Here is a 16,201-nt window from a genome sequence, read left to right as displayed (position 1 = left end):
AGCAAGTGCTCAACCAGTGAACTAAAGGCTGAAAGTGCTGAGAAAATCCCCTCACATCATCAAAGGAATGAAAGGAATTTGGAAGACATCGATCAAAATCAACCCATTGAATCCTGTACTCCAAAACTGGTGCTCTTGAACTGTTTTATCCCACCCTTAAAATTCATGCTTTGTGTTTCTTAAGTGTCATGTATGTGTGTGTATAGGGATTTAAGAAGGGGCAGAGTTTAGCTTATAGAGTTACAAATTAACAGTTCATATATCTTTTGCCACTGGTTAAAGACGATTTGTTCAATAAACAGGTCACTTACTTATTAAGTTCACAAACCTGGCGCTCATATTCTGTTAAATGAACAATTAGGTGGTATGATCAAACTTTTCACATTTGTCGCGGCTCAGGGAGCAGTAGGGCTTGATAGTGCAGCACACTATCCCCAGTGAGTCGTGACAACACTTAAAAATTTGAAAGTTTAAATAGCTAAGTTATAAACTGTTAATTTCCCTGCAATTTTATTAAAGAAAGGCTCATCACCTTAAACACTACTTGAATATGCACTGGAAATACCGTAATCTACAAGGCTACAGACCACAACCTGGAAGATGGGATTAGACTGGATAGCTCTTTTTCAGCTAGCAACGACACAATGGGCCAAATGGCATCTTTCCGTGAAATGTATGGTAGAAATTTAATTCCCCAATTTCTCTTCCTCTCTCTTGGTCATTATTTCTTTATGGTAGGAGCATTATACAAAACTAAGTTACAGTGACCAACCATTTTATTGCAATTTTTAATGTCTGTAATACACGTGAATTTATACAATACTATAAAAATAATTGTTTGGTTACACAGAACTGAAGTATTGCAGAAAGAGACATGCTGTTGAAGCTTTTCCTCTTACACTCAATAAAACAGACAAGAATGTCAAATTTTAAAGGGAGCAACAATTTATAATTAACAATTAATTTCTCCCTTTGAAATTTGGTATTCTTGCGTCTGTCCTGATGAGTGCAAGATGAAAAGCTTTGGCAATATGTCTTTTTTCTGAGCAACAATAATAATCCTGAACCATAAAAGAATCTGCAACTAAAGCTTATAAGTCAGGAACAAATCTGGAAGTGTTAGGTTTTACACCATATCAAGGTAAATGTTTTACAGGTAGCTAACTAAGAGGTTTACATTCTTATGATAGGTTATCATCTGGATCTCTTTATGAAAAGGCAGACTTTAGATATTAATTCATAAGGCTTGGTTTTAAAACCCATCTAAAAGTTCATATTCAGCTCCCATGATGGCTCTGTTGACAGGTGCAATGCCCAATGAGAAAATGAGCAATATATCTTCTAAGTACGATCCTTGGTCTCCCAAAATTCCTTGTACGTTTTACCCACTGCATCTATCCCAGAGACTCAGACCAAATGCAACTACTCCCTCCCGCATTGCACCACCACTGATTGTAGAACTGCAGTGCACTACCGGCAAGACTGGTGGAAGTAGATTTAATCAGAACTTTCAAAAAGGAATTGGATAGATGCTGGTAAAGGAAACTTCTGCAGGGCTTTGGGAAAAGTGCAGTGGAGTGAGACTATTTGGATAGCCAGCACAAACATGATGCGCTGAATGGCCTCCTACAATGCTGTCTCATTGCCTGTGTGGTCAATTTCATACCACATGTTGCCATTACTCAGAGCTGTAGAAGAATTTAAAAATTCATTATCAAAAGAAATTGAACCTTTTCTCATAGTTATGTAAATGCAAGCATCCCAACTAGCATATTAAAATATTGTTAAATGCAAAAGAACATGCAGTGTTACTCCAAGATGTTTACCAGCCTTCATTCATAGAATCACAGAAAGAAACAGTGCAGGAGGTCATTCAGTCTATTTCTCCCCTACCAGGTTTTTGCTTGAGCTACCCAATTAATCCTCGCATTCTGCCCTTTCCCATTAGTCTTGAAAATCTCTCTTTATTTATCCATTTTGTTTAATCTTACTATTGAATCTGCTTTCACCACCTGTTCAGGCAATGTATCCCAGATCACAACAACTAACTGTGTAAAAAAAAAAGTGCCATCTTGCCCATCTGTGTCACATGTTGTTGACCCATCTACTACTGGAAAGAGTTTCTCCTATTTAACTCCATCAAAACCATTCATGCTTGTGAACACCTCTATCAAATCTACTCTCAACTTGCTCTGCAACTTTCTCTATGAAAAGGTTTCTCAAAAATAGTTAACTAAATTAGTCAATTTAAGGCAATGCTATTGAATGTTACATATTGCTGGGAAATTGAGAAACTCCTGTATGTAACTGTTGGAAGTAATATATGATGTATCCCACTGAAAGAAAAAAATTATCCCTCTTTAAAAGTTACGCCTTTGGAAAGCTGCCGAATACAATTCTAAAACTGTAAATGCTATTCAGCTTTTGCACTTCGGTAGTTGTAAAAAAAAGTGTAGCTAAAGTAATGCTACTGTTGAATTATTTCTGCATAAGTAATCCATCTTCTACATCTGTATTGTTGGGTTTTAGAAAAGGAAAAAAAAACTTGATTTACACAGCGCTTCTCATGACCACTAAACATCTCAAAGCACTTTACAGGGAATTAAGTACTTTTGAAGTGGGATCACTTATGTAGGGAATGCAGCAGCCAATTTTCACGCAGGAAAATCTCACAAAGATCATTGTGATAATGACTAGATAATCTGTTTTTGTGACGTTGATTAGGGGATAAACATTGGCCAGGATACCTGGTTACCCTGGTCTTTGCATAGTGCCATGGAATCTTTTATGTCCATCTGATAAGCCAGACGGGACAATGGTTTAACATCTCCTCTGAAAGTTGACATCTTTAACAGTGTAGCACTCATTCAGTACTGCACTGGCATGTCAGCCTTGATTTTTGTGCTGAAGTCCTGGGGCTGAATTTTACGTCCCGTGGGCAGGCTCTAGGCCAACCTAATTGGGCGTAAAATCGTGCAAGATGACATCAGGTGAGCATCAAATTCGTGCAATATTTCGCTCGGTGGGCACACACAAAAGTTGGATGCGTACCCACTAACAATAAAGATGGCAATTAAACCCATTAAGGGCGCAACTGTCTCCAATTTTTCGTGGCCCGTCCAATCTTATGGTTGGCGGAAGGGCAAATCAGCCGGACGGCCTATGTATTTTTCGTCAAACCTCATCCAATGGCAGGATGAAATTTCCGTTATGAAATAAAATAAAAATGTGGACAGCATTTGTATCAGCTATATTTTCAGGTGATTGATTGTGATGCATGGACTTTTTTTTTTGCAGCTTTTTAAACATTTATTTTAGCATTTTCAGCTGCCTTCAGGGAGCTTTCTCACAGCGCTCACCTGCGCCCGCGGAGAGCCCTCTTCCTGCCCCCACCCTGGCAGCAATGAGCTTTTCAGCACGTTTCATGCTGGTTGGCCATTAATTGGCCAGCCAGCGTGAAATCATGGTCGGGTGCCAATAATGGTTGCGGGCCCATTTTTCGCGCATGCCTGCCAAAGGTAAAATTCAGGCCCTGGAGAGGGGTTTGAACTCAGAGCCATGTGGCTCAGATTTGAGTGTGCTGTCAATGGAGCCATGGCTGACACTTGCAAACTTAGGAGCTTGGATCACAAAGAAAAGTAATCAGGCTAAATGTTTAATACTTATTGAAATGTTCTTTATTTCCTAAAACCCACAATAAAATAAACTAACAAGTTTCTTCCATCATACAGTGAATGAATGCCTTTGGTTAAAAAAAAGATTTCTGGTGGTTTAGGTAATAAGGCAGGTCAAAGTTACATAATTACAGAAAGGTCATGGTTTACCTGAAGCTCTTGTTGGTCAAACATCCTCAGCCACTCTAGGTTCACAACATTAGCCACACCTTGTCGGAATGCAAGACAGTGTGGTCGGATCTGCTTGTTAAGCCTGTAGTCCGCAACAAGATGGATGTAAGCTATCCTGTTAGCACTAGTAACAGGAATATCCTTTCCACCTAGCTTCAGCTCCACCACCTAACATGAAAACGGTTTTCAGTTAGAATACTGAATCAATATTTTAATTGACTTAATAAGCATTTTAGGAACAAACAAAGTTTGCATAAGTTACCATTGGGTCCATCTGGTCTCCAATATCTGGAAATATCACATTCCATAATACCTCTCTTACCAATTTTTTAATTTACTTGTTCACGGGGTATGGGTGCCATTGGCTAGACCAGCAATTTATTGTCCATCCTTAAATATCCCTTAAGGTGGTGAGCCGCCTTCTTGAGCTGCTGCAGTCCACGAATTGTAGGAACACCCACAGTGCTGTGAGGGAGTTCCAGGATTTTGATCCAGCGACACTGAAGTTTACAGCGATTATGTTAGATTTTAAGTTGATCAACTTTCTCTCCACCTTTCCCAGTTCCATGATCAAAATGCTACAAAAAGGTTTTCCCTCCTGCTACAATACTGAAACGGCTCATATCCAAGTCAATGTCAAAGTCACAAATGGAATCTTCCGTGACTGTAACAAAGAATTTTTTCCTCCTAGCCCTTCTCAACCCATCTGCAGTTTTTGACACGACAGCAAACCTCAGCATCCTTCTCCAACACCTCTTCCAATGTTGTTCAGCAAGGTGGAGTTGGCTCCCCTGCTCCCATTCTCATCTACCCAGTCAGAGGTGGACAATCACCTGCATTGCTTCTCGTCTTGCTCCCATACCCTTACCGCTGGTGTATCCCAAAGATTTATACATGTCTGCCTCTTATTTCTCACCTACAGGGTGCTCATTGACATCACCTGAAAATACACTGTCAATTTTAACATGTACGCTAACAACATCCAACTCTATCTTAGCACCAGCTCTCTCAAGCCCTCCACAGAATCCTGTGATTTAACCTTCCCTGCTATACACAGGCTTCAAAGGAAGGTAAAAATTTTGATATTTTATCATGAATGCCTCGTTTTTCCCATGATCAGGACACAAAATCAAGACACCGTATTTTTTTCCTGTAAATCTTGCATAATTAAAACACAATTTTTAAAAAATTCATTTTTGAGATGTGGGCATCGCTGGCTAAGCCAGTCCCTAATTGCCCTCGAGGTGGTGGTTGTGAGCTGCTTTCTTGAACTGCTGCAGTTCCTGTGGTGTAGGTACACCCACACTGCTGTTAGGGAGTGAGTTCCAGGATTTTGACCCAGCGCCAGTGAAAGAACAGTGAAATGGTTCCAAGTCAGGATGGTGAGTGGCTTGGAGGGGAACTTCCAGGTGGCGGTGTTCCCATGTATCTGCTGGCCTTGTCCTTCTAGATGGTAGCGGTCATGGGTTAGGAAGGTGCTGTCTAAGAAGCCTTGATGAGTTCCTGCAGTGCATCTTGTAGACGGTACACACTGCTGCTACTGTGATGGAGAGGTGCTAATCAAGCAGGCTGCGTTGTCCTGGATGCTGTCACGCTTTTTGAGTGTTGTTGGAGCTGCGTTCATCCAAGTAAGTGGAGAGTATTCCATCACATTCCTGACTTGTACCTTGTAGATGGTAGACATGCTTTGGGGAGTCAGGAAGTGAGTTACTCACTACAGAATTCCTAGCCTAACCTTAAGTAGAAACATTCAATTATTGAAGCACAATTCTTCTGGCAACTACCGAAGTCAATTATCTCCCTTAATAGCAGCTTTGATGTTAAATTAAATATCGGCTCAGAAGGCAAGTGAACTTAAAAATTCTACGCTTTTAAGGTTTGAGGTGGTGCATAGCTTAGGAACATAGTTGGAGTAGGCCATTCAGCCCCTCGAGCCTGCTCTGTTATTCAACTAGATCATTGCTGATTGTCTACCTCAACACTATTTTCCCACGTTATCCACATATCTCTTGATGTCATTAGCATCTAGAAATCTATCACTCCGTCTTGAACATACTCAATGACTGAGCTTCCAGAACTCCTTGGGGTCAAGAATTCCAAAGATTCACTACTCATCAGTTTCTTTTACATGTATCTGTTGGGGATAAATGGAAATTTATTGCTAGTTTCCCCAAGATTATTATGGCGGTGGGTCACTTTACAGGGCAGTAGGATTGAACTATGTGGTGCAGGACAAATGTAGGTCATGTGGTAACCAGGCTTCTTTCAAAAGGGGATATATATAAGCATCTCAATGGGTATCCATCCACAGCTGGGTCAAAGTGATATTGCACACACCATGATTCAAGAGGATTTCTGACACACAGAACAGTGCAGCTACAAAACTGGCATCTACCCGGCTATGTGGAAAATTTCCCAGGTATGTCCTGCACACAAAAAGCAGGACAAACTGGCCAATTACCACCCCATCAGTCTACCCTTGATCATCAGTAAAGTAGCGGAAGGGGTCATCAACAGTGTTAACAAGCAGCACTTGATTAGCAATAATCTGCTCACTGACACCCAGTTTGGGTTCTGCTAGGGCCACTCAGCTCCCTACCTCATTACAGCCTTGGTTCAAACATGGACAAAAAATCTGAATTCCCGAGGTAAGTGAGAATGACTGCCCTCGATATCAAGGCCGCAACTGACCGAGTGTGGCATTAAGGTGTCCTAGTAAAACTGAAGTCAATGGGAATCAGGGGAAAAGTCACCACTGGTTGGAGTCATACCTAGCACAAAAGGAAGACGGTTGTGGTTGTTAAAGGTCAGTCATCTCAGCTCCAGGACATCACTACAGGAGTTCCTCAAGGTTGTGGCCTAGACTCAACCATCTTCAGCTGCTTCATCAATGACCTTCCTTCCATCATAAGGTCAGGAGTGGGGATGTTCACTGATGATTGCATAATGTTCAACATCATTTGTGACTCCTCAGACACTGAAGCAGTCCTTGTTCAAATGCAGCAAGACCTGGACAATGTCCAGGCTTGGGCTTACAAGTGGCAAGTAACTTTCATGCCACACAAGTGCCAGGCAATGACCATCTCCAACAAGAGAGAGAATCCAACCATCGCCTCTTCACGTTCAATGGCATTATCATCGCTGAATACCCCACTATCAACATCCTGGGAGTTACCATTGACCAGAAACTGAACTGGACGAGTCATATAAATACTGTGGCCACAAGAGCAGGTCAGAGGCTAGGAATCGTGTGACAAGTAACTCACCACCTGACTCCCCAAAGCCTGTCCACCATCTACAAAGCACAAGTCAGGAGTGTGATGGAATACTCCACACTTGCCGGGATAAGTGCAGCTCCCACAACACTCAAGAAGCTTGACACCGTCCAGGACAAAGCCCGCTTGATTGGCACCACATCCACAAGCATTCACTCCCTCCACCACTGATGCACAGTAGCAGCAGTGTGTACCATCTAAAGATGCACTGCAACAATTCGCCAAGGCTCCTTAGACAGCACATTCCAAACCCATGACCACTAGCATCTAGAAGGACAAGGGCAGCAGATAGATGGGAACACCACAACCTGGAAGTTCCCCTCCAAGTCACTCACTATCCTGACTTGGAAATATATTGCCATTCCTTCAATCTCGCTGGATCAAAATCCTGGAACTCCCTTCCAAACAGCTTTGTGGGTGTACCTACACCACATGGACTGCAGTGGTTCAAGAAGGCAGCTCACCACCAGCTTCTCATGGGCAGCTAGGGATGGGTATTAAATGCTGGCTCAGCCAACGAAGTCCACATCCCATGAATGAATTAAAAAACCATCATGACACAACAAAGAATTACAAGTCATTTTACAGATCAAATATTTGTTCCATGTGCTGGAGGGGAAATCCCATTCTGTACATAATAGTTATATAATTAGTGACAGGTAAACTTATGGAAGAACATGGTGGTATTGAGATAATTTTTTTGCAATGTTTATTTGTCCTATTCATTTGATAACTTAACTTTAAATTGATACAAGATACTTAAATTTCACTTAAAAAAAAAAACTCAAATATGAATCTTGTATTTTAAATTGTCAACTGTTTGCATCTTTGTTCTGCGAAGTAAATAATTTCATAGTCTTACTGGTAATCTCTGAACACTGGGACAATGCTATAGTCAGAAAGGAAGGGAATGGCAAAGCAACGGCAAGAGGAACACAATATTTGAAATGTACTGATGAAACAAAAGTATAGGATTTGGAAAGCGAGGAAGGTTGTAAAAAATTAAAAGAGTACACAAACAGATTAATGTAACGATGAACAGTAGAATGTTCAAATTAATGCCAAGTTTAAGACATTGCATTTTGCAAGTAAAAACAAGGAATAGGCGCATACACAATGAAAATGCGTGGATTGATATGGTGGAATCCTACGTCCTGCTTTCAAGCTGTGAGAAAAGGCTGCATTTGGGTCACATAGCCAATGTACACCCCATTCAATTTTCAGCTCCACCGAATCAATGCAGGCAAATAGGTTAAGATCAAAACTCTTTAAAGTGCATGATATGTAGATAAAGTTGTACAAAACTTTCACATTTTATAAACTATGTCATAGGTAATAAGAGGCAAGAAGTAAGGACAAAATTGGTAAACTGGGTGCCAGTTGTAATACAATGTCCATTATAGGATGACAAAACAATAGAATCATTAGAATGGTTACAACAGAGGAGGCCGCCATTTGGCCCATTGGCTCTCTGCAAGAGCAACTTAGCTAGTTCTACTCCTGCCATTTCCCCATTACCCTAGAAATTTTTTCTCCTTTTGAAAACCATGATTAAATTTGTCTTCACTACACTCTCAGGCAGTACATTCCAGATCCTCTCAACTTGCCGTGTGTAGATTATACACTCTCGAGATTGACCAGAAGTCAGTGAGAGAAGGGTAATTAAATATAAATTGGTCACAGAGAATGAGAAGAGGCAAGGATAAATCTCTTTTATGCAGAGACTTTATGGAGCAAGGAACCTTTGGTCACTGCGAATAGTTGGGGCAGAAGCTACTGCACTTTTTAAAAGGAAAGGGGATAAACATTGTGACTATATTACAGGGCAATGGAATGACTTTTGTAGTGCTCTAGCTAAGATCTGGCACAGACAGGGTGAGCTTCCATGCTGTACAGCTCCACAGTTTTGACCGGTTAGGTGTGTCACAAAACATTCTGGCACAAAATATGCCAAGTGGCAATGACATGACGACACCCAGAATAAGACTACATACTCTCAATTGTCCATTCCCAACAATTTAAATGAACTTTTTTTTCCCCTATGTTCAAATTGGGAAAAGAGTCTTTCATTAACTGCCTGGTTGATGAACTTTGTATCAGTTATCCTTTCTGGTGTTACTAAAATGATTAGTTCAGAAGTGGAGTAAGTTAATTTACATCCTTTATTTCAAAGGGGCAAATGCATATTTATCTTGTCAATGTACTTAAGGGCAACTTTAAAAGAGTTGTGCAATAATCAGTACAACAGAGCCCTGTCATTTTTGGAAAACCCGAACTCTGGATCCTCAAGACAACGAACCTTAAGAATTATATATAGGGTGGTTTTAAGTTGAAATCAAGACGGGCAATAGTTCTGGTGAAAATCTCTATGAGCTCACAGCATACTGTTGTAATGTCAGAAGAAAAATGGTGTTCGCCTCCTGTGTATTACATTAAAGCTGGCTAAACTAATGAGTGTAGGAGTTACCAATGCAGCCCCGCATGATCAGAGGAGGTTTTCTGACTTGTATTGTGACAAAACATTCAAACACTGCCGTGATTTATTATTAAGATGAGGAGATGCAGATAAATGAATCAAATTTAAAATACTAATGGTTGTGTATAGGGACACTGACAATGGAGCAATGTCTCAACTGGCCTAAAATATATAGCCCAACCAGAAATTTTCAGTTGGTTTGGAAGAGTTTAACTTTTTTTTATGTTAGGAAACAGTTATCTCTTAAGGTGCTGTTTTTAATTATTATAAGTGCCAGCAGTTGCAAGAAAAAGTTTTGCAAGAGTAACTACATTTTTGCATTAAAGTACAAAATTTAAAATGCCCTACTTTAGCTACAGCAACCATACTATGTATACCAATTTTTAAAGATCCTGAATAACATTCACTTTACTTCAAATTAAAATCTATATCAATATAAGTTTGTTTTAGGAATTTCAGTTTTCCTCCCAGTTAAATTCAGCAGGCATGTTTACATAGTAATCTTGAAGGAAATCTCTGACAATATCCTTTGCTCGACACATTTCAGTCATGCATTGTGAATTACAAATTGCAACGGTCAAAGGTCAGTGCCATAGTAATTACAGATCTAGTCAAACAGTAAAGCCTTGCATTGCCTGTGGAAACTAGTTGAATGGTTAGCCGTTTTACTATGGATGTTAAGGCTGCACCAGTGAAATCATTTTATTTAAAGCTAGGGGAAAGAAAGACCAAATGTCACTGTCACAAAGTTAAAATAGTTTGTTTTATTCTTGATTCAAGAGCTAGCTAGGTTACTGAAGTTTGCTTTATGCTAACCTGTGATTTACTAAAACTACAGTGTACACAGTGATAATCTTGTGCTCAAGTTATAATTCCAATAACATTAAAATTACTTCATAAAACATATATAAAAAGAAGATAATAACATTGATATAACTAAGCAAATAGGTATGGTAATAAACAGGTTACAACCATTCTAAGGAAACAGCACTAAATTTAAAAAACATGGCTGAGATTGAAATTACCAGCCTTTATGACAGTGAAAAAGGACAATGATAAATACTAGAAAAAGATAGAAATAGTTAATTGCCATGTTTTGCACACAGTTACACCAGGTCAGACACACAACCCCTTCATTCACACCTCATACAACTGAAATGGTCAATAAAACTGTATCTCCAGCAAAGAATTGCACAAAGATCACTGCCACAAGTGTGCTCTATCTGTTTAATCTGTCCTCCAATCAGATAGTTTAATTAATTATTAACAGTGATTCAGAAAATCTGCAGGACTAACCTGTGCTTCTCCAAGCTCATTGTTTACCACTGTGAAATTGAGTCCAAGTTCCTCAACATCACCTTCATAGCTCTTTAGAAAAAGCAGGTTTTTGTACATTTCAGGATCCAACGAGGCAAGGTGATGAATGTCAACATCCGCACTCGTGCCCAAGAGCTTGGACAGAAAGAAGCTGGCAAAAGGCAGTTCGACCAACATGTTTTCATATAGGGCCTGCAATAAACAGAAGGGAATTAGGCAACAAATCAGGTTTTTTTCAAGATGGATCATTAGGAATAACTTGAGTTTCCACTCTTATAAGCAACCTTCTGTTGCATCAGTGTATATTGTACCACTGAGGGCATTAAAGCTTTATTTGACAACGTTACAGTTACGATGAAAACCAACAACCAGGCTCCAATTTTTTAGTACAAATTTCATTGAAATATCAGTGGATCAACATATTAAAAAAGTTTCCCCATAACATTAAGCAAGTTAGCCTCAGTAATTACCACATATATTATGCTGACTGATAACCATAGAATGTGTCACTATTTAATTTTTTTTAACGCTAAGACAATATAAAGACAAATAGATACAGATAGACTGACGGCTGAAGTGATTATTAAGAAAAGTTTAGTGCAAGGTGTGTTGCACCATGATGCAGTCAATAACCAGAAAGGAGAACAGTTGGGCAAGAGTTACAAAGAACACTATTTATGAAATAGTGTGCTCCAGTAACTGAAGGTACACTGACAATGAGAAAATCGAATAATTTAATACTACACTTATAATTTAAAAAAAAACTTTAATACAAATGCTGCTTGCTCATAAAATAGGTTTGAGCTAATTTAATGCATCCATGTAATTTTAAAGTTGCATTTTGCTCCAGTGTTATTTGAGCATTTCATGTGGTACAAACTCGAGCATTCATAAAATACTGATTTAGCTTTTTTTAAATCCAGTGCTTAACTCTGTAATCACTTGAACTGAATCAAAACAAGATGCTATTGTTAAAATGCTATTCTATTTGTTCTTTTGAATCCATCTTTATATTCTACATTCGAAGAAAGGTAGAATGCCGAACATTGTGTTCTAAAATTGGCTATACTAATCATAAGTGTCAGCCATGGCTCAGTCGTACCACTATCACATGTCAGAAAGTCAAAGGCTCAAGCACCATTCCAGCACACATAATATAAGCAGACATTCCAGATAAAGGAGGTACATGTGGTGTAATTATCTGGGCCAGATTACAATGGGATGCTGCTGTTACATGTATGGCAGCATAACCTGAGGGTGTACATGAGGCAGTTAACGGTCAACTCACTAAAAGATCTTCAGACCTCTTATGAGAGCAACTGTTTCCACTGAACCGAAGATATCTATGGCAGACACAAATTCACCATTTACTTTCTATGTTCTGCAGTCTTTTTTTAAATAAGAAATTCATTAATTTCTCATTTCACTACATTCCTTACAGCAATTCATAATGCACATCAATAGTCCAAAATCATATGAAATGCAATGTTTCACACAAACAAGAAATCCAAATTCTAATTTACTTTTAGAGTAGTTACCTTTGCATCACTACTTTTGCCTTTGGCTGCACTACAAATAATTCAAATGCAGTACATACATTTGAATGTAACTTAAAATATATCTTAGATTAACCATTGTAACCTTACACATCAGAGTTTGTAGAAATTGATCAACAAATATAATGGGAATCTAATTTGCATTATGCAAACTGACCTCTTGAATATGCAAACTCTTTGACCTAGTCCTATTAATATTCCAGTTATGAAGCTACAACAATATGAATGAAAGCTATAAGATGCGTTTCAAGGATTTGTGTTTTATAGGTATATTTACTGCCCAAAATTATGCCAAAATGATTGAGCTAAAATTGATTCATTATGCAGGAAACCTTTTTAATACAAGTAAGTGCTGTGCAATTAATGCAAATGGTGGCGCAATCTGGAAAATAAATGTGAACAATATCAAAAGCTGCCAAATGGATTTAGTAACTTATGGCATCAAGAATCAATAAAGAAACAAATGCCTACTTTTCTTTGGTCATCAATCGGAACTATACTTTGCATCAACACTCACCTTCACAACACACATGCTCTATAAAACATAATACCACTGCCAAATGAATACTTTTGCTTAAATAGAAGAAAGTTATTGGGTAACCTATTTGCGCAGGAAACTATAAATTGTTCTCAAAGAATCATATACAGGCTCCAAAGCAAATGAATAAGCTGACGTAATCTTGAAAAACAATTTGTATTAGATGTCGACAAGAATAGTGCCAACATTTTTAAATTAAAACAGACGTAACACAATATTGTGATTATATAAAACAAAAAGAATAGTTATTTAAACCTGTGTGCAATAAAAAAAATTAGAAATCTTAATGGGAAATTGCTCTAATTTATGTGACGAGCGTGGAGATTTCACTATGAAACTAGAATGGAGATGGAATTATTCTCACAAAAAAAATCAAAGAATTCATGAATGCAGCATATTGACTACAGAAAGCTCACATTTTTAATTAAAGAGATCTTCGATTCCTTGAATCAGTTCAGCTCAGATTAAGAGTGGATTAGGATGCAATGCCTCCAAATCAGCCATCTTTTCAAGAATATGTTACATTAGTAGCTGAAAGAGGAGGATAAGATTCAAAGATGGTTATGGAGAATTTGAAACTTTAAACCTACACTAGATCACTTGAAAAAAACTTGGGTTACTGACAAGGCAACCATGACAGACTAGTACAAAAATGGTTTTATTATAACAGGAAAATTCCCCATGAAATATGCTTCTGCAGAAAGTTGCCAAGCAGAGGCCAGATGCTTCCCCCACAGCGAGTGAAAGAAAAATAAATTATCTCCCATCAGTTGCCATTTTAGAAACCTAAAAGCACAGCTACACACCAAAGAAACTACATGCATAGGATGATGAGTGTAATATGGCAAAAGCTGTACAAACCTAGCTATTTAATGTAAAAAAACCCTTGCACGACAGTCGCATGATCTAAAGCACCAGACATGTAATAAATACTTCGTTAATTTCAAGAAAGCAATTGTACTTTATAGCAATAAATGGACCCACAGCCACATGCTATCTTATATGGCAAAATCTCCCTGACCTTATAAAACAGCATATCCTCTGACTTGCCATGAGCATCCACAGGAGATTCAGATACTCTGATGCTACCATAACATTAGGAAACTATAAAGATGGGTTTTGTTGCTTGGCTGATACTTCAATGTGCACAACCATAAATAAAAATGATGTCTATTGAGATTATCCTTCAAGTCTGTAATCCCTGAGGCAATGCTTATAGAAACCAGTATCAGCAACCACTCCTACACATTCTGAATTTCCTCAATGCTATCAACTAAGTTCAGGTGACAGCAATCTGGCATCTGAAGCAGAAAATTGTGGGTTAAGAGTACCACTCATCAACATTTACTTTTCTAATGTGCCACTGGTCTTCCTGCACACTGGCTGCAACGTTCAAGTCCATTTAAAAGGCTGTTTGTGCTCATGCATGTGCAGAGTAGTGATGCCATAGTGTTATAACATCACCACAGTAATAACTATGTTTGTACATGCTAATGCGTCTGTTGCTGCTATATCATCAATTTGGCCTCAGAAAGAAAGCAACTGTCAGGACAAAGGAAGAAAACAGGTCTTCCTGGTTAAGCAGTTTTCATATAAAGCAAGGAGTTCTGCTATGCTGGCTGACAGTAGGAGTTTAACTAATATTTATTTATTTGTTAATGGGACATGGGCAATACCAGCAAAGGTTAAATTTATTGCCCATTCTACTCTCACTGATTGATTGTCCAGATCACTTTTGAGGGCATTAGAAGTCAACCACATAGAGTCCAGTGCAGACCAGACCAAGTAGAGAAAAGCCTATTGCTAGAACAGATCAACTTGTTCTTGTGGAATTGGAACATAATCTTTGGGAGTTCAGTCCCATAACCACAACCCATTGTTAAGTTACTGGCATTTGCCTATGTAACAGTGCTTTCCAACAAGTAATTCAGTGTGTGATGTGCTTTGAGACATTGAGGACCAACTGTTTATTGATACGTCCTACTGAAAGGCCCAGAAGCCCATTGATTGCATACTTCACTACAAGAAAATGTGGATTCAGAAATAGACAATCTTCACAAACAAAAATTCTAGTATATCCTTCAACAAGAAATGCTTTCCATCAAGGAAAAACAGCTCAGGTTGAGAAATAAGAATAGAGTTTAATAATAAATGCCATGTGTTAATAATCTTCTGGAGGAAGCACTCCTGGTATACCAGTATATGGATTCTGAATTTGAGAGATATTTATAAACCAAATGTCTGCAATAAAAAGCCTTTGATATATTACTTCATCCACTGATTACCATTTTCAACCTTTCATAGTTTGGACATTTGATTTCCATTATGAGTTTTTACGTCAATACATGTAAATGCTTTTAACCTTGATAGCTGGAAATTTTAATTTTTAAGAAACAAATCAATATTGCAAATTACAAATTGCAATTTAGTGCCAATCCATTTTGGAACCCATGTTACATCATACATCAGTTATTTGAGGAATGTCTACAGATCAGTTTTGAGTCTAGCTATATTTAAAAACTTTCAAAATTATACCTATGGGAAGCCCCCTCAATGGTTGAATAGGTTAAAAAAAATGACTAGCAGTCACACACCAGGAGGTTCATTCTTCAATCCATCATTTGTGCTGTGTCAGCTTAGTTCAATGATAGCACATGCCTTTGAATCGGATGATTCTGGATTTAAGCGCATAAGCCAATAGTTCAGTGCAGTATTGAAGGAGTGCTGTCTTGCAAGAGATGTCACCTTTTGAACAAGATGTGAAATTCAGGCAAATAATGTTAGCTTTAAAACTGAAGTCTGTCGGAAGTAGCTCCAGCTTTGACAGATAACCACTGATGACCTATTTGGAATTTCAGACCTCCTCGTGCCCACCCAGCCCCAACATCTTTTTCCCCACCATCAGTTTGCATTCTTCATTGTTAGGTTGAGCCTTAAAGTAAACACAGAAACCCGCAGAATTGGATGCATTGCATCAGCTCCAGTTGAAGCGGGAATGAATCCTCAACAGATTCCATTCCCTTCAATATGTGATACTGATTTGATAATTCTGTTCTTAAACTGTAGTCAGCACGGAAAAAATGGGCGCCTTAATTGCACAGAAGGAGGCAGATCCAAGACAAATTAAAAATGTCAAGAAAAAAAACACAAAAAACTGCGGATGCTGGAAATCCAAAACAAAAACAGAATTACCT

At 38.5% G+C, this 16,201-nt stretch overlaps 1 protein-coding gene across 5 annotated transcripts in view; it reads right to left on the bottom strand.

Annotated features, from left to right (window-relative positions):
- ube3c (ubiquitin protein ligase E3C) overlaps positions 1-16,201 on the bottom strand; it is a 169,531-nt gene that overhangs the window by 26,482 nt on the left and 126,848 nt on the right. For all 5 annotated transcript variants that reach the window (XM_041184414.1, XM_041184418.1, XM_041184415.1 and 2 more), the window contains exons 20-21: positions 10,893-11,105; positions 3,825-4,013 (exon numbers count right to left, since the gene is read on the bottom strand). In XM_041184414.1, coding sequence (XP_041040348.1) covers positions 3,825-4,013; positions 10,893-11,105 — 402 coding nt within the window. The remainder of the gene's footprint in view (positions 1-3,824; positions 4,014-10,892; positions 11,106-16,201) is intronic.

This window comes from Carcharodon carcharias, chromosome 3 (assembly GCF_017639515.1).
Source record: "Carcharodon carcharias isolate sCarCar2 chromosome 3, sCarCar2.pri, whole genome shotgun sequence".
NCBI classification, from domain to species: Eukaryota; Metazoa; Chordata; class Chondrichthyes; order Lamniformes; family Lamnidae; genus Carcharodon; species Carcharodon carcharias.
Note: the sequence above shows the minus strand (reverse complement) of the source record. Positions and strands in the feature narration are given on the sequence as shown.